Source organism: Aythya marila (assembly GCF_965140915.1).
Source record: "Aythya marila genome assembly, chromosome: 6".
Classification (NCBI taxonomy): Eukaryota; Metazoa; Chordata; class Aves; order Anseriformes; family Anatidae; genus Aythya; species Aythya marila.
The window spans coordinates 25,284,883-25,304,028 of record NC_139047.1 but is presented as its reverse complement, the minus strand read 5'-3'; the positions used below and the strand labels follow the sequence as shown (position 1 = coordinate 25,304,028).

At 40.8% G+C, this 19,146-nt stretch overlaps 1 protein-coding gene across 1 annotated transcript; it reads right to left on the bottom strand.

Annotated features, from left to right (window-relative positions):
- Positions 1 to 765: 765 nt before the first annotated feature.
- Positions 766 to 19,069, bottom strand: IQCB1 (IQ motif containing B1). The gene is made up of 13 exons (XM_082763399.1): positions 18,867 to 19,069; positions 18,189 to 18,351; positions 16,431 to 16,560; positions 14,304 to 14,397; positions 13,132 to 13,231; positions 12,480 to 12,652; positions 9,270 to 9,382; positions 8,030 to 8,139; positions 4,022 to 4,164; positions 3,454 to 3,602; positions 2,869 to 2,997; positions 2,336 to 2,492; positions 766 to 1,271 (listed from the first exon to the last, which is right to left on the bottom strand). The coding sequence occupies exons 1-13, from the start codon at positions 18,958 to 18,960 to the stop codon at positions 1,042 to 1,044; spliced, it is 1,785 nt and encodes a 594-aa protein (XP_082619525.1). The 5' UTR covers positions 18,961 to 19,069; the 3' UTR covers positions 766 to 1,041.
- Positions 19,070 to 19,146: the final 77 nt, after the last annotated feature.

The window sequence follows — 19,146 nt, the reverse complement described above, 5'->3', positions numbered from 1 at the left end:
AAACTCAAAGTCTTCTAGAGAAGATGGAAATCAAATATGCTGAAGCAGTACTGCTGCCCACACAGAACCGGCAGACATCACTGTGCTTTTCTTCCTCTGCAGTTTGGTACATCTAACTCTTTAGACTCCCTGCATCTCTCACCTAATAAATACCTCTATTAATAGCGCAGGCAGCACCGCAGCCTCGTGTTCTCCTTCCTTTCTACGCAGATCGATAAGCAGCAGCCTCTGGCTGAAGGTTTTTTACCGTGGACCAGGTCACAGTGACTGTGCTGGAGACCCTTCTGCATTTAACACTGTCTTCGTGGTTTGAGATGAAGCTGATGGTGCCAATGGCCGTGCTGAGGCTAGGAGCCTGTGCAACTGTCTGGGCTGCAGCCATGTTACATTACTTCCACTGGCTGTGGAAGTTATACGCATTTTCCTTAAAAAACATGCAGTTATCTAAGAAAAGCTGTTTGTTTTTTGTTTTTTTTTTTCATCCCCCTGCTTTTTCACTTGTTCCCAAGCAAGAGGTGGAGGTTCCTCAGACAAAGCTTTGCTTGTGCTGACTGGAGTTAGCTGTTCCACCCTGCCGGAAGCACCCAGCCTGCCTAAGTGCTTGCTTGGCTTCTTACTGACGTCTTGGTTTGTTCCAAACCCATCTTTATCTTGAAGCACATCACCTGATAAAATGTTTTGCTATAAAAGCCCAGGCTTTCACAATGGACTGATTCAAATAATAAGTGGAAAGTCAAGGGTTATACACGTACTTTCAAAGCAATGTAAGTTGTAAATGAGGATATTTTATAACTACAGTATTTAAATCCTCTTTGTAACAGCACAATCAATAGGATTTTATTGCAAATTCACTGGAAAAGATTCTCAGTAACGTTAGAAAAATGCACTAAAATATGGCGTTGGTCTCTTTCAGTGCTACGTCTTCGAATGCAAGTATTTTCCTTCCTTAAAAACACATGCAATTGAATTCACAGTGCAAGCTACACGTCTGGATGAGTAACAGATACTTCTGCCTGTAAACGGATTAGCTCCCACCAATAGCTAATAGGATTTCCTTCCACCAATAAACAGACTTCCAAGTTCTGCATTCAGGGCATCATCAGGAATGACATCATCCTCCACAAACTCATCTCCGAGCTTCTTCCACCATGGCCAGCGAGCATGCTTCAGCATAGCGTTGTGGGACTGTTTGGCCTTGGTAGCTACAGGGATCGACCGACTCATAAAGACAGCAAGATCTTTTTCTGTGGTCTCTGCTAACCGTGGAGCATCTGTAGGAACAAGGAGAAAAATTTTCTGTTTTGTTTCTTATGCTGCAGATTTACAAGTATTTTAAACAAAAAAGGATTGCTACTCTCCCGCTACTATCCTAAGGCACTCCTTTCTCCTTGCTGGGGCTATAATTTTATGGCTCTGTGATAAACCAAGATTGGAGAAGCAATCCAAACTAAGACTAACCTGAAAAAAATAAATGCAGAACAAGAGGAGGGAAAGTATGGGTGGCAAGCAGGACTGCTTCATCCAGGGCAGTAGTGCTGTGCATGAAATCGACTTCTTCTGAAACTGTGACCTAGGAGAAAGAGGAGCTCCTGGCTGCTACTGCTGGATCAGCGCTCCTGGTGCAGGGTGACATCAGTGTACCGTTTCCACAGCTCTGGCGCAGCAGCAGCACTGCGTATTCCCTGCCTGGGGGCCCCGGCAAAACGTGGGAGTGTGCTGCTGATTTGCCCATTCAGGGAGCAATGAGCTGCAGTGACACACCATGTGACAGGCTAAGTCATGGAATTCAGTAACTTGCTGAATTTTGTCCTGCTTGGGTGCTCTCTGGTGGCTGCAGTTTGCTATTCTCCCTCTTTCACTCCAAACTATTTGTCTGGAATTTAGCTAGTACCACACTGAATTCTATTTCAAATAAAGCCAAGCGAGTCAAAATGAAAACCTGACTCAAAATTCATAGCTCAAAGATTTCCCTCTTCATCTGGGGAAAACAAGGAAACAGAATAAAACAAAAATGTAGAGGAAGAGGTTGTGTAAGATCCCTTTAGAAACTGTAATGCCTTTTACAAGGCCATTGCTTTTCTTGTGAACATATCAGAAACAAAACATCTGCAATAAAATGAGATGCTCCTTGCAAAGCAGGTATATAATACTTAACCTACAGCAATACCTGTATGATTTCTAGCAAAGCCTGAAAAATCTCAAGATAAATCATATGGCAAAGGAAAAAAGATATTTCAGTTTTGAAATAAGACTCTACTGCTGTTCCCTTTAGTTTTCTCTTTAAATTAGCTTAATCCAAATGGTAATTACAACTATGACCAGAGCAGTCACGTACTCATTAGCAGCTCCACATCAGTGTTGACCTGAGCCAGTAACGTCTCTCTCCGCTGCGCTGCTCTCTGATCCAATTTGCTCCTCAACATGAACTGTGCCAGCTTTTCCTGGGCCTGCATATGTAATTCTTTACTCATTTCTTCTGACATTTGGGAAGCCTGGAGGAAAATAACAGTTTGTTACCATTAAGAGCTGGTTATTTTAAATCTTTTGGGGACAGATTAGTGTCCAAAGGAACGCAAATGCTGTTAATTGTTAACTTAATCATTTTGCTTCCTCTGAAGTTCTCTCCAAAGCTATCCATCATCACAAACACGTGACTTTCCAGTTACAGTTTTGCTGTGACCCTTTTTATTCAATTAGCAGTTCAAGTCCCCAATATCCTAGTACCTTGCTCTCAAACAAGCAGGGTTAATATATGCACGCCTCACAAGGATTATCTTGATCAGAATTTATGAAGTTGAATATACCTCATCCCAACAGTATTTTACATTGCATCATTAATGGAAATTATGAAATGACTAAGAAACAGACCGGATGCAATTTGATGTAGTCATCCACCTTCTGCTGTAAAGCCAGTCTCTGCTCATCAGTCAATCCTTTGGGATCTTTCCAAGGAGACAGAGGTCTTTTACTTCTTTGTTTTTCTAAGAATTTGCAAGCCTTTGTAAAGAACACATAAAAATACAGGAATCACAGACAAGAAGTTTGTCTCATTTTATAATCAATCAGTGGAAAAAAATGTCTTAACACTGTACCTGTTAAAGCGTAACCTTAGCTACGATACTGAGAAGGCAACATACAACGGTCAGCACGGATACTAAATAATGTTAAAATGCTCATAATAAATTACTGACTTACCTGTGGTGTGCTGAAATCCCAACCTTTGGTTTCAAAGTGGCAGCTCTTGTATTTTAGTTAGAAGGTTGTAGCATACTTTTTATTTTAGGCAGGATTCAACCCTACTAAGTGATTTGTGGCTATAGAATATCCCTCTGACTAATATTTGAATAAATTTCTGCTAAATCAACATTAAGAAAAGTAAATAAACGGATCTTTCTGAGGCATCACTATAAGGTGCTATCCTATCTAACGTTAGAACCAAGTTTATATACTTACTGCTCTCTGAATGATGACAGCTGCTTTATACTCCTTAAGAAATTGTCTCTGCTGGTGAAAACTTCTTCTTGCTTTATACCCTCTCCAGAATCTCTGGATAGTTAATGCTGATTTTACCTCCGTTTCCTGCAGGTGCTTATTTACCTGACCTACAAATGTGAGAAAGACCCCATTATAAGTTCATGGGTTGTGACCTCTCAGTAATTTACATTTTTAATCCTTAAACTTGATAATATTAAAACACCAGCTTTTTATCAGTTAAAAATCCCTCCTCGTCAAAGGCCCAGTAGCTGTAGACTACTCAGAGAAGACTTGTAGCTGCAATGGAGCTTTTTATATATACGGTCTCCTTTTCTCCTGTACCATTTTGAAGGCAGCAGATGTCAATCAGTAGTTACTGAGCCCTTGAGGAATTAACACCTTCTCTGTCAGATAATCAGGTCAGGCAAAGATATGGTAAACCCACAGTGCAAACAGACATGCAAGATTAGGAAATACATTTGGGGAAAATGTTCTTAAGGAGACCCAGACAGTTTAATCTTTTGATATACTTTAATAGAAATCATACTCGCATGGATTATTTCCAGTAAGGCCAGCTGTCTTTCATGGAAGAGTCTCATGGCCCTCTGTCTCTGTAGTTGCATTTGCAGCTTTAGGGCCTCATGTTCCTTCTGTTTCTCTAAATGCTGCCGCTCCTGTTCTCGTTTAGCTCTGCAATACACAAAAACATTAATGATTACCTTAAGTTGTACATTTCTTAAAAATCCCTCTTTCTCTTTATGTTGAATGGTCTTGCAGCTGCCACGCCAGCTGCTGGTTGCAGGATCAACCCAAGCAATGAGATGTTACCTTACCTGCAAGCTAAAAAATTATTCCACTACCCATAAGCAGGAAAATTCTGAGCCAGACACCCAATTTGTTGTCAAATCAAAAGATGTATTTTTACTTAGGATACAGCTCTAAGGACGCTGAAAGAGCAATGCTTCAGGTGGGACATCCACAGCTAACATGAACTAGAAAACAACTGCTTTGTTTCCATCATCTGGGGAAGAAGTAAAGCAACATTAAGCATCTGCTCCAGCATGCATCTTTTCCAGTGCACCCATCAGCATGCATGGCACCTGCTTTCCATAATACTTATTTTTCCACGAACTATAGTTTCTCCTTAGTCTCTGTAACTGGGTGGTGGGAAACAGGATGGAAGCGGTTTTGTAAAAGAAATGCTCTGGATCTAAAGATCTGGCCCAAACTGATAAACAGCCTCCACCATGATCTAAAGAGACCATAATCCTTTTATGACAGTAATGCAGACTTGAAGCGTGCCCACGCATCGACCTACAGAGACAGATCGCGATACACGTGACTGCAACAGAATGGTCTCAAGGTCTTCAGCCCACATATTTCTGTAAACTACAATTGTAAACCTCTGCATTTTTAATCCTAGAAGGCAATACTATGCTTCTAAGCTGAACAATGCCACAGGATCAAACAGGACTTTTGATGCCATTTTCTTGATAAAACTGTTAATACTTTTCCTTAGAAAATTCTCAGCTCCACTAGGCAGGAATCAACAAGCATGTTTTCTGAACTTAGCTGTGCACCTGTGAAGCTACCAACAATGTTTGTCAGGTATTTAAATTTTTATTTCCCATGTAGTCTGTAAGGTACACATTCTTCTTCATTCCCTGCGTCTCCCAATAATAAATAAATAAATAAATAATTTGTTTCCACAAGACCACATTGACAGAAAAATGCCTCTGAACAGAAGTAAAACACACAGAGACTAAGACCCAAGCTTCCTTCTGCAGTTCATAGCACAGATTAACCTCCCTCTGATCATCTACGTGTATAAATGCATATATATATATATACACATACATGCAATGGTTTGATTTATGAGGCATGATTAATACCAATTATTGCCATTGTAACAACTCTACAATTAGTTACATAAAAGCAAACTAACTTCAAGGAGAGACTGCAAGCTTTAATATTCACTGAGGAGACATTTCTGAAACCACAGCATTTAAGAGGTATCTAACTTGTAGAGTTTAAAATCTTCTACTGCAGCTGCAGATGAGCCAAGTTTGGAGCTTCAGCCTCAGCAGTATTTAAACGTACTTATCCTAAAACAAATCCATGTATATAACCAAACACTGACTGTTAAAAATTCCAAAGGCCTCTTGGAAGGTTTTCTAAAGTCATGCTCACAGCACTCCAAACACCATTTTTATTTTTCATCTTAATGCTACCTGCAGCTTTGACCTAGAAAGAAAAAAAAAAAAAAAACAACACTGGAGCTGTACAGTTACTATATAGTACTCAGTACAATGGGACTGACTGGGCCAGAAACACATGACTGTAAAAATATTAATACATTTCCATTCTTCTCAATCTTAAACACATTTGAGAGCCCATTTAAATGATTCAAGAACTACTTATTTAAGAGGCATGCACTAATGCTTGCCATAGTGAGAACATGACACAAGAATGTTAAGCAGCTGGCTGACTGCTGGTAGCCTCACCACCCTCTCCCTTCTGCGTTAGCATGTCACGCCTTATCCCGTCACACAATTTTTCTGGGCTGTGATTTTGGCTTGCAAGGTGCCTGATGGGGGCAGAAATATTGGTTCAAACTATATGTATGGTGCAGCAGAAAGCAGTCATAAGGATGGCATTCTTAGCATACAGCACAGAAGCTGAAGTGGCTAGCGGTCCTTGGTGGATACACTGCATCCCCTGCAAATCCTCCTGAACTTAGATTACACCCCAGAGAGTCCAGTACCTTCTTAATGCCAGCCTAGACAAACCACAACTGTCTGCTTTCTAACACCTTGGTGATAACACAAAGTGATTTCACTATCTGATTTATAAGATCTAGTCTTGACAAGGTAGTGCTTATCATGTACAATAAAAAAGATTGAATTAAACCTGCTGTGGGGTCTGTCTTGATTTAGGTCCCTTACTCTATGTTAAAATTCACACTAGACTTCCGAAAAGAGTTCACCTAATCATGCTGAAATCATACTTCAAGTAACGTGCATTTTTTACGTATCTTCATTCTTCTGTGCTACTCCAAGGTCAGAAGATACTATTTCTAGGTCACTGAACTGACCCCGCTTCTGAGAGTCAAAGATCTCAAATATTAATTGAGAACAAGGCCCTACAAGTGGCATACTGAGCAAGCACTTTACTCCATGGTTTCTCCAGCACTCTGGCATGACATGAAACTCCAGGACAGTGCCACATTTAATTTATGATGGAATTTTGTAAGTTAACCATGACCAGTTAGCTGTTCTGCCACCAGTGCATCATCTTCTAGGGCTATTTACTGCAATGAAGTGCTGCACTGTCTCACACGCCATAATTTTTTTACAAAGAAAACACACAAAAACATCACAGAAGTATGAGGTTTTCTCATGGAGAAAATGTTTGGCAGCTGGGAAAGGGACAGTTGGAGCTTTTGGCACCAGAAGTGGCAGCTTGGTACTGCTGGAAAAGCACATTGTTTGGATGTTTTTGCTAAATAATCTGCAGTGAAATAGTTCATATTGACATTACATTGCTTTCATGTTTCAGAAAATACAGCTGACTGGCAAAAGGCATCTTCAAGATGGAGGACGTCTTGGCCAACCCAAACATTCTCTGGGATACAGGAACAGATCTGCAGGGAAGCTCTCCCCAGGAACAAGAAGGACAGGAAGGAAACAGGAACAGCCAGCACAGATTTATCACAGGTAAATCATGTTTGACCAACCCGATGGCCTCCTGTGATGAGCTGAGTGGCTCTGTGGATGAGGGGAGAGCACTGGGTGTCATTTACCTTGACTTTAGCAAGGCTGTCATCAGTCCTCCACACACTGCAGGGCAGGGCTGACGCTCAAAGGAAACACCACGGACATAGAAAATGGGTCAACAGAAGCCACATGAAGCTCATGTGTGAAGTCCTACACTTGGGACATAATAGCCTCATGAATCACACAGGTTGGGCACTGACTACCTGGACAGCAGCTCCCATGAAAAGAACCTGGGGTCCTGGTAGATGGCAAGTTCAAGACGAGGCAGTAGTGTGCCCTTGCAGTAACAAAAACTAGCTGCATTGTGGGCTGCACTAGCAAAAAGAGGCAGCAAGTCAAAGGAAATTATCTCACTTTACTCAACACTCTGGAGGGCACACCTGGAATACTGCCCATACTTCACTGGGCCACCCAGTAGAAGACAGATATTGACAAACTGGAGGGACAGGGACTGTCCGGATGGAGACAGTTTGGGGTACGTAGCATTTGGTATACAAGGACAGGTGGAGATGCTTCCCCCTCCCCCCCCCCCTTTTTTTTTTAAGCACAAAGAAAGGGAAATCTATTTTTTTGTCTTTCACTAACTACAGGAAGGGTTACAAAGAACATAAAGCCAGATTCTTAGAGGCAAGCATAAGAAGGACAAGAGGCAGTGGTCAAGGGCTGTAACAAAGAATATTCCCACCAGCTCTAATAAAAGAATTCTGACTTGAGAAAAACCAAACCGAACCTTATTAATCTATTCTCTTGAGTGCTTTTTACAAAGCAACGCTGTTTACCTGAAGCTCCTCTGTAAAATGGTCACTGCTTGGGGTAGTTTCTTCAGCCTTTTTCTTGTCTGAAATCCTCTCCACGCAGCCTGGATTATACAAGCTGCTTGATGCAGTCTCTGAAATTTATAAAAATAGTTAATACAATATTTCCTTTGCATATAAAACCACACTGCTACGGCTTGCCTATTTGGATCAACCTCAATGTTTGGCCAAAAAACAGTTTTCCAATGCACTGAAATGCACAATATTTGTAATGGCGCAGGGCAGTTAAGGTCCTAAAGACAATTATCATCACAAATCTTGTATGAGCCCCAAAGAGAGCTAATCTGATCATCTGGATCAATGCTCTCTTTGATAAACAAATACATTCACGGGACAAATATAAAACATTTGTTAATGTTAATTTGTTAAAATTTAATAGTTAGCGTTAGAAATTTGAACTTAAAGTGTCTGAAGCACTTGATATTTCAAGTGCTGATTCAGTCAAAATACCTACAACAGACAGGATAGAAAGAGAAATCTGGAGAACTAATAGCAGGAAAATTTTTACATTTGCACTATGATCATCAGCCACAACAAACATGAAAAGAAATTATATTCTTAAATGTTATTTTGTCAGGGGAAAACAAAGCAACACACAAAGCAAACACCCTGCTGTGTTTAAGGTGAAAGCAGGTCTCTACAAACATAACTCTGATTTCCTTTGAAGTACTGCCTCTGAAAAACCTGCATGTAAGATTTTGGTAAGTTCCTAAAACATGCATCCACTCCTTTATTGGGAACACAGCACAGAAGGGCATTCTTACCGAACGTTTCCACTACATGACTTTTAATTCTATCTGAATGTTCCGAAGACTTCAGAAACCTGAATTTGTACTACTGATGTGAGATGAGCGGATACAATTGGTTTTGGTTTATTGTTATTATAACTAAACCACCTTTCCCCCTATGTTTCTGTAAGAATTCATACTACTTTGTGAATCTGGAAAAAAAAAAAGTGAAACTCTCAAGTCACAGTCCCGACAATCCCTTACCTTAATAACCGGACAATTTCTTGAGGTCTTAAAAAATGAAAGACACAAATGAAAGAATATATAGGAAATTTTAAAAATCCATTGATACCATGAAAAAAATAGCATATGCTTTGTAAAGCTTAGACAAAGCAATATAGTAAATGCTTTCTAGTCATATATAAATTACACATAACTAGGAATTCACATAGGAAAGTCTCATTAAAATTCAGCACCTGCATTTCCTTTTTTCCACTGGATTGTTCCAAGTATAGCAAGTCCAAAAGTTGACTGAGATCCCTGTCAAATCCTTTGCCAGTCCACTGTTTACTTAAAAGCACTTTCAATCCTAAGAGAGAAGAAGCATGCAATACAGCTAAGGCAAATTTTTCTTTTGAGGATTTCAAACTAACAATTTTCAAATTAAAAAAAATAAATCTGATTCTTTGTGTAAAGGAAGACTAGATTGAAGATGAACACAACCTCTCATTTTTGGGTTTACATGTTATCAATTAAAAACTGGTGTTCCAATCATCACAGCAAAGTATTCTACAGTGACTGTCGTTTTTTATCTCCGAGTCACTACCTACTGTGTCTACATAACTGGCAGTTAAATTATCCATGTACCTTCAATGTCTTAGCCGTAAGTCACTGTGAAGTCCTAAAAGGATAGCAAGCATTACACAAGTGCCAGGTTTTACGAGCACTGCTTTCATATTTTTATAATAAAATCTGTTTACTTATGACTGGAATTCTTTGATGTCTTATTTGTACAGCATAATCACACTGCGGGTATACGAGTTTCCAATCCCTGGCACAATAGGGCTTTTTCAGCGCACAGTAGTTACAAAGCACACGTGTGCTCTCCTCACAACACACACACTCCCTGTGCTGTGCACAGGACAGTAACAAGTGGTTTTTTAGATCTCTATCAGACAAATCCCAGAGCTTGAGAGTTCTGCAGAGAGTCAGAGGGGAAAGGAAGGAAGACGGGAAGTAGACATGTATTTGGAAAGGCTCCTGAAGAACTTCAGATTCAGACAAGTTCTATCTTCAAATCACTGTCTATAAGCATATTCACATAGTGGGCAACTCACAGACTCACACAGAATCACAGAATTTCTAGGTTGGAAGAGACCTCAAGATCATCGAGTCCAACCTCTGACCTAACACTAACAGTATTGCAAATGCTTGAGAAGATAATGCACTCTTACATTGTTTTAATTTTATTCAGGAGCTAATAACTAGACAGCTTTTCTCCATAGTTAGGAAATAGACTAACATACCTCTCTAAAACTAGAGTATAAAATATTCAGCTGCTTTGGATCTTTACGTCTCCCCTGGTGCAAGAGGAAGAAATAATAAAAAAAAAAAAAAAAAAAAAAAGAAAAAAAACAGGAAAGCCAAAAAAAACACCATCAATTCCCCACTTCTAAGCAAGCAAACCAAAGAAAAGCTAAAAAAACATCTGCAGGCACTCACTTCAATCTTCTGTTCAGTGTTGTCAGAAGTTGTCTGGAAGTGTGGACCATTTCTGTCAGCCTTGATATACTCCAAGAAATAATACATCGTGTGCATTTATAGGATCACATATGGACCACAAAGTCCTTCATAACCACAGAAGTGGCACCTCTGTTCTAGCAGGCATGCACCATTTTGGAACAACGCTGATGGTTAAACATGTGAGGAGAGACATGGCTGAGACTACAAACGGAGTCAGTCACTGCCTTAAACCTGCCCGAACCCTGAAAAATCACATAACTACACAAAGCAGTTCCCTCACAGAGGTCCTGTAGGTCTGACATGACCCATTTGCCGGTTTCTGCACAGGCTACATAGCCATGTGCCCCTTCCCTTTCCAGCCACTGACAAGCATGCCTCCAAGATCCATGCATATAAAAAGACAGGCTCTCCTGCAATCCTGATGTAAAGACCGTGCTGGGCCTGGAGTTGGGAGATTTAGGGTATTTTCTCATTCTAGCACTTTGACATTACTGACAGAAAGCTTACGCTGAAGCACCTCATACCAGCAACAGCTCTGAACCACTGTGAAGCCAAGTTACTTCAACGAGATGGCCAGCTGGTGGAAATGCAGGAATGCTTTATTTGTAGCTGCTGTTCTTCAAACCATCCACAAGATTTCAAAGCCTCAGAGAAAGCTAACATAAGGACTCTAATAAAAAAGAAAAGAAAAAAGAGAGCTTTTTTTTTCCTTAGCGGAAACAGGAAATATATACAGAAGATCAAGAGCCTTTAAATGAATGGGGCACTTTGTCAATTCCAAGCAAAATAAAGTAGCATGACCCCTAAAGCATAGTTATTTGACTGAGACCTGCACCTCTTTAGACAAGCCAGTATTCTACAACTGGGATGGTCAGATCATCGCAGCAGCTTCACAAGAATCCACAACACACTGCCAGCCTTAGGTATGTCATGTCGTTTCACACTGCAAGGAAGCCCTCTCTCAATTCTGTAGGTAAAAAAAGTGCCAAAGCTACTCATCTGATCCAGGAATCTATCTAGCTGGTTCTGCCTAACAAGTAGTTAGCACAACTGTAAAAGGGAGAATTGCGCCTTTTTGTCTGGCAAACCCACTTCTTATTACCCTTTTCTCAAAAGAACAGAGGCTGCACAGAAGTAGTTTTGACCATCAGTAATAACCAGGATATAAAAGACTCGGCAAACATCAAATCCTTTTCCCTAGTCTCCATGGACACGACAGAAGATAAAGGTGTTTCCTGGAGCTCTCTGCTAGGCTAGAAACAGAAACATTGAATGGGATACTAGATTACATAATGAAGAACATAGAGTAAGATAAATTACATGCACGCTCTCTCTCCTCATCTAAAAGCAGCAATACAAAACAATAAACTCATTTCATGAATTCTTGGAAGAAGTTCATTCCAATCACTTGGACGTCAAAAGACAGCCAGCTCCTTGGTGACAGAACCACAGCTATCAGATAAGCAGACCCGTAACAGCCAGGGTCAGAAGCTGGCACAAGTAAAACTTCCATGCTACTGGACTAGCGAGGCTTGGCACACCGGCAGATGTCTGAAAAACGGCTCTTACCTGGGCAGTACAGACACCCTGCTAGGAGGGTCTTTTGTCATCCAGCATTCACAGAAAAGAAAATAAAAAAATTACAGAACATTGTGTAGAAGGTAGTGACACCCATCAGGCTGAAGGTGCCAAACTACAGCTAGAAGAGACAAGTTTCCACACGCACAGTCCTCAATACATAGAAGAAAATAAATCTAGGAAACAGAAAGAGGAGCAGCACCTTAAATTACAACAAAAACAAACAGAGAAGGAAAATAAAAGAGCACTGCAGTTTCCCTAGTATCAGATGGCTAATGAACAAGGAGAGCACTGGGTAACCTCCTCCTTTGTATTTTTAAGGTGAATGCAAGGCCGAGTGGTTGGTTCCATGCACATTTACAAACCTTTATAGCGAGTTGTGAGTAAATTCAGGAGCTGCTTGCAAAATTTCGCTATCAACAACAGCAGTTTTGTAGCAGCATTTCCTATGACAGGATTGGTGGTAGATGAAAGCTTATAAACGAGCTCATCCAAAACAGAGTGAAGAGTCTCTTCCTCAACCTGAAGCAAGACAGAACTGGAGGGAAAGAGGAGGATAGAATTGAAATATTAGTTATAAACTGAGCTTTTTAACAGTGACTTCCTATTATAGATGTCAGGTCAAGATTCAGCAAGTCAACACGGCCAGCTAGCTGGACCAGCAATCTGAGCCACAGTGGAAGGAAAAGGAATTGAATAGTTATGTTTGTTCTATGCTGCTTTTTTTTTTTCCTGCAATGAATTGGTATTTCCACATTTATTCCATCTAAAATGAAAAAACAAGTATTACTGACTCAGTGGCAGAAGCATTCCTACTGTTTCAACTGATTCCCATTCCCTCAGCTTAACAACAGGATAAAGAAAATAGCCCTATTTTTCCATTTCTACAGCAAAGACTAGAAAAAAAAAAAAAACGCCATACTCCTTGTACATGAAATGTTCTATTTTACAAAGCAGTAATGAATTGAGTTTTATATTTAAACTTCAGAAAAATCAGTGATAATAAAAACAACTAACCTATTGACCCCCAAAATACTGTGTAAAACAGACATCATTATAACTGCTGTTTCAACATCGTCTGTTACTAGCAGCTGCAGGAAGTGATCATTTTGCAGCACTGCAAAAAAACAAAAACAAACAAGAAGTCACGCAATCAGAACCGCAGACTTAAAAATACCATTAAACAAATAAACTTTATTATGAAACATAAGCCATAGCAAGCAAAACCAAACACTGTTTCTGTAACAAATGCCATCTTTTATAATTTTTACACGGAAGCTTACTGGAACAAGTAAACTGCTTCAACATCCAAAAAACACGTTGAGTCCTGTTTTTCTGCCTTTGGATATCCCTTAGGCACTGGCACTGCCATGTAATAAAAACTTTAAAAGCTTCTCTGTTACACCAGCACCAGTTTCTTATTACAGCAGCGGAATTATCACTGGGGCAACAATATCCAGAAAAGATAAGCACTTCAACCTTGACAATTGGTTAAACCAGTTTCATTTAACGCAAGTCCACTTGAAGCACCATTTTTTTTGTTCCAGAATACCAGTGACTACATACTCAGTGACTACCTACTCAGTAATTTTTCTAGCCATTTGTGTTTTTAGCTACGTATCTTACGATCCTTAAGTTACTATTCTCTGTTAAAAACAAATTCTGTCTTTTATTATTAACTAAAAATCAATGTGCCAATATTAAGTTGGTTTAACTGAAAGCTTATTTTGGTCAAAACTGCTAGAGAAATTTCTTAGATACTTGTAGAAATTTCTGGCATGACAACAAATCGAGAAATCCACTTTTTTCAGTTCTACCCATTAGGGCTTGCAATGCACATTGGTCAAATTTCTGCATATATTAACCACTGACAGGTAAGAAGAGCAACAGTATTTTATCAGAAACAAACAAACTTCTTTTTAAAGGTACATAATTACAAATGGAAATTGCAGAAGACTTTTAATGTTTGTCTCCAAGACTCGAAAAGGAACTCTTTAATATTTCCCTTTACTGGATCTTTTCCAATTTAAATATTGCTGTTTCTGCTGAACGGAATATTTTAAAAGATTGCTTTAACACCTACTCCGAATTGGAAAACTAGACGCAGGTTGACTTGTGACTGATTCTTGATACCTGTAGTTGGTCTAGACAAATACTCAGGTGTTTTATGAATTTACTTTTCACCTTACCATGCTTTGTCAGTTGAATATGCCCACCAAACAGCCAGCAGATGGCATCGGTTACTGTTCGGAAACAGCGTAAAAAATCTTGGTTTTCTTCATCCTAAACAAAACAAGAGAAGTAGGTAAAAGCACGCGTATGCATCCTCACTGAGGACTCCAGCTTGATGCAGTGGGAGGTTTGTATACTTCAGCTATTTGGAGGCCAACCCCATCAACTTCCCAAATGAGGTTGGTCAAACCATAGGAACCAGTCAAAAAAAACCAACTTGCATGCAAATCACAAAATGGGAAATACGTTATTTAAGATTAAAACACAGAAACCACAGGTACGAAGTGGACAAGAATATTGTTAAAATGGAAATGGTTCCTATGAACCGCCATGGTGAGGTTTCAGAAGCACCTCCTAGTTGGAGAAACAGCAGCAAACACCAAACCGAATGTATTCGTGCTTGCTGTGCTAACACTGGACCGGACACAAGGACCAGGAAGAATCCAGGTTTTGATATGTGAATACACACACACACATACACAGTCTGGAGACTGTATTCCAGGTAAGATCCACAGCCCACTGGAAATCTAAAATCTCGCTGTGTGGACAGCAAAGTGTCTTTTGACAGTACTACACTGCTGATAAACATTATTATAAGGCACTTGGGTGTGATAACTCCCGTGTTGTTGAGCCTCCACCAGCGAAACTCTGGGAAGTCTATTCCTTGATCTGTGCTGGAAGTCCCAGCCATCAGTCATGGTTTAACTCTGTGTTTGGTACTTACTGACAATGAGAGATATGAAATAACAGTAATAAGTTAAGGTACAATATTATCTGTTGTGTGTTTTGGTAGAGCACCAGTTTCTAAAAGCTATTTAAGTACTTCCCTTGACTTCAAAAGCTTGTACAGAAAGCAAGTGAGGGCAGAATAAACTGCAAATCTCCACTGGCAGAGTGGGGTTTCCCAAGTTCTAGTGAGCAAGCATCAAGTCTGGCTGCCCAGTCACCTTTGAGACCACAAGTTTTAAAAGCCAAAATACTAGCTATATAATATGGACTGCATTTGCATTCAAAAGTAATCTTTGCCCACAAGCATGACTCAAGTAGCATGTAGGCTGAGACATAATAAGAAAGTGTGGGGGAAATTACATATTGCAGATAAGACTCGAGTCTCCTGGGATGTCATTCAGGAAGCTTGCTTCTTAAGCACTAAATGCACTTACAAAGTATTGAACAAACAGAAAATACGTCACTCTGCTGATACTTTCTGAGAAGTGATTGTGTATGTGGTGTCCTGAACAAGAGTCTGTAGGAAAACTATGAGCAAGTGCAAGAAGTCAGTGAGACAGGAAATGAGATACGAAAGGAAACAGGCATAATAAGAGAAACTATCAGAATCCACGAAATTGGGTATTTATTTTTTCATTTTGGGGGGTTTGTTCTGGAACTCGGAATGTCTCAAAAACATGAGGGAAAATAGCAGGCCAAAATCCTTCTTTGCAAAGATAGAGAGTAATGTGATAAAGTGTTCACATCCACTAAATCACAAAGCCTGCCTTTAGGGATCCTGACATGCTGGTTCAGAAGCAGTAGGCATTTTTGGAATTTTTTGCCAATTCCACTGAAGAAGTTCTGTTGCAAAACAAACTTCAACATATCCGACTTAAAGTCTTAAGCCTTCCTAAACCATACTTTCTTTTTCCGTAAAGCTGAGTAAAGCAGCGAGAACAAAGCAGTTACAAAGACTGAACTAATTATATGCAAAGTTAAAAGACACTACCGTGACTGGGATGCTGCCTTTTGTAAGAAAAAACATCTGGGATTGTATTCTCTACCTTGCTGTTCTATTTCTTCTGTCCTACGCCTAATTGCAATCTCCCAACCCCTTTAAAAAACTCTTACAAGTAGTAACAAACTCTCTAAAAAAACTTATGGTAACAAACTACTTTTGGCACATGTAATGGACTGAATGCTCCACAATGACAAATTTCAGTTTCAAAGCTCCAAGGCATAAAGAAAAAGTAATTTCTGCAAAATACATGTTCATAATACAGCATCCCTAGAATAATATCCTGCTTATACAGCACATGAGCTTGGAAAGCTTACAGAGATTCTCTGCTCTTTTAACTATGAAATGTAAATACCTTGACTGCTCGGATAAATCGTGCTTGCAGGCGTCTTCCCAAAAGCAGCAGGTTGTCTATGGCTGAAGGAAGAAATTTTGTGTAAAATTCCTCGGGATCTTCTTTCACCTCTAGTCCTACACAACAATGACTGAAATGAAAAACAAAAACAAAACAAAACTGAATACTCAAGGGCCTGTTTGAACAGTTTTGAATGAACGTCATGTCATCAGAGAAGGAATGCTTCACTGCAATGGGACAATTCAGCACCGAACAACAGTTAACTGCTGTGACTAGCTCCGAGGTAGAAGGAAGAGTTATCACTGGCAGGCTGGAGACAGCAAGTGTAATACCGCTTATTAGAGCACGTCTCAGTTTAAAACATATCCAAGGCACTTTTGCCTTTAGCTTCATAGGATCTGTTCAGGCCTGTTCCACATGTTAGGGAAGGACTCCGATGGTCATAAGGTAAAAAAGCAAAGGCAAACAGAAACATGATAAGGGAAAACTGATGAAGGCAGTCCAGATCAGGCAACAAAAATACGTATAAAAATATTACTCACTACAAAAAACGGAGTGAGTCTGTCTACAACTTCCCCCTAACTGAGGAATACATGTGGGCTAGAAATCAGTTTTTCAGATCTCAGTTTTCTTGTTTTACTCACCACAGACACATTGGTCATTTCTGGAAGGCTGTTTACAAGAAACTGCAAGTTTTACAACTGGAAAGATTTTCAGTTCTGTGCTCCACTCTGATACAAGTGCAACAAAAGTATTTTCCTAGCTTCTTATGAATTTTGCTTTCTGACATCTTATCTAATCTTTGTTAGCTTTTTGTGAATGCGTACACGTAAAGCTCTGCTTACCTAAGCCCTGCGACAGCACAATCTAAGCACAAAGCTGAGATTGAACAAGTTGCAAAAGGACATTTTTACAGCTAAATAAATTTCATTTTTTTTTTCTGCAAACTGAAGTAGCTAATAAGAGATTATTTAAGTCTCATGCAACTCTGGTGATAAATCTTGCATCTCTTGGTGAAATTCCTCACTTTAAAAATTCACATTGCAGATATGGCATAAATAAAAGATGGTTGCCTAATTGCTTCATGCCTTAGAATTTTGCTTCCTAGTTAAGCCAAAATCAAGTACAACGTGGGGAAATTTTAAAACGTATTATTTTTCCTGACATTAAAAATTGAGTTTGGGTCATTGGGGATGGGGGTTTACAGTTGTCTTACTTACTAGCTATGAATTAAACTTCATCGTGCCATTCTCACGATATCACTACATCAAGCTCTCTAGTCTGTATGAATTGTGCCCTCTATTATGTTGAAAATGTAAACAGATACTTAAAAATAGATATTTAAATGGAGCCAAGCCAAGCTGTGAGTCAATCAGATTTTTGCAGGATGAAATAAAACTAAATAGATTTTCTTTTAAAGTAACTGCAATTCAAAATCAGCAATTTCTTGGCAAAAACTGAGACCTGTGTGAGTACTGACCACAGAAAAGGTAAACCGAACACAAAAACCGTTCCCACCAAACAGTTTACCCAGCTCAACGAAACACAATGAGAATGAATTAAACAGGGCCAATTAGGCTATGCCTGACCCCTCTGCTCTTGACTGCTCCCTGCACTTTAACCCTGGCCTTTCCTGAACAACAAGCCTTGTTCTGGATGGAAGCCAACGCGTTACAGCTTCAAAAGAAAAAGAGCAAGATGAAAGGCCTGCAAGAAAACAAGAAGAAAACTTCTTGGCGATTTTTTTTTTTTTTTTACCTCAGTATCTCTGCTAGCTGGGCAGCAGTAGCCCAGCCTCCACGCACTCGAGAAAAGTCTTGTCTGAGGACCAGCACGCAGTACTGAGCCAGATCATAATAGTATATGTCCTGCTTAACTTTTTCGGATTCCTTACGTCCCAAAGAAGGATTATTTAAAATTTCTGTGGGAAGAAAGCACGAGAGTGGCGAAGGGAAGCATTAGATTCTGAGGTGCAATTTGGATATTTTTTTCTTTTTCAAAATATGAAGTAATTTTGAAAGTGCCAACAACATAAACTATCCCACCGGTGATTTTCTATCCTACAGGTACAACCTGTTCGCTAGACCCCGTGACAATCGGGAAGGGTGGCTGCATTGGGCTTTCCACTGCCTCGTTACACGCTGGGCAGTAAGACAGGCGTTATCTGGGACACAGCCCATCTGTACGAACTTCCTAGGCTGGAGAAAACCACAACCGCCGCGGCACGGACGGCTCCCTTGTAATTACATCCCGATTTAGCACCGGCCCTGGCCTGTCCCGGCCACTTCCACGAGCGGCGGCTGCGTGGCGAGGGGCAGGGCGGGCGGGGGGAGCTGCGCCCGAGCTCCCGGCCCCTCCAGCACGGGCCTCGCGAGCCCGCTGAGGCGGCGAGAGGCCTGCCCCGCTGCCACCCCTCAGCGGCGGCAGCGCCGTTACCCTTCAAGGCCAGCAGCAGCGCCGGGACGTCCCGCTCCCTGCTCTCAGCGACCCGGGCGGCTACGGCCAGCACCCGGGGATCCGCCGCGGCCATGGGCGGCGGGGGCCGGCCCGCGGCGCGGAGCCCGGGGGCCGCCGAGCGGAGCCGCGGGGTCCCCGTGGGGAGCCGCCAACATGGCGGCGGCGCTCTGAGAGGAGCCGCGTTCCCGCCCAACGCGCCGCGCGGGGTCGCCCCACCTGCGGCAGGGGGGGAGGGGAGGGGGTGAAGGGGGCGTGAGCG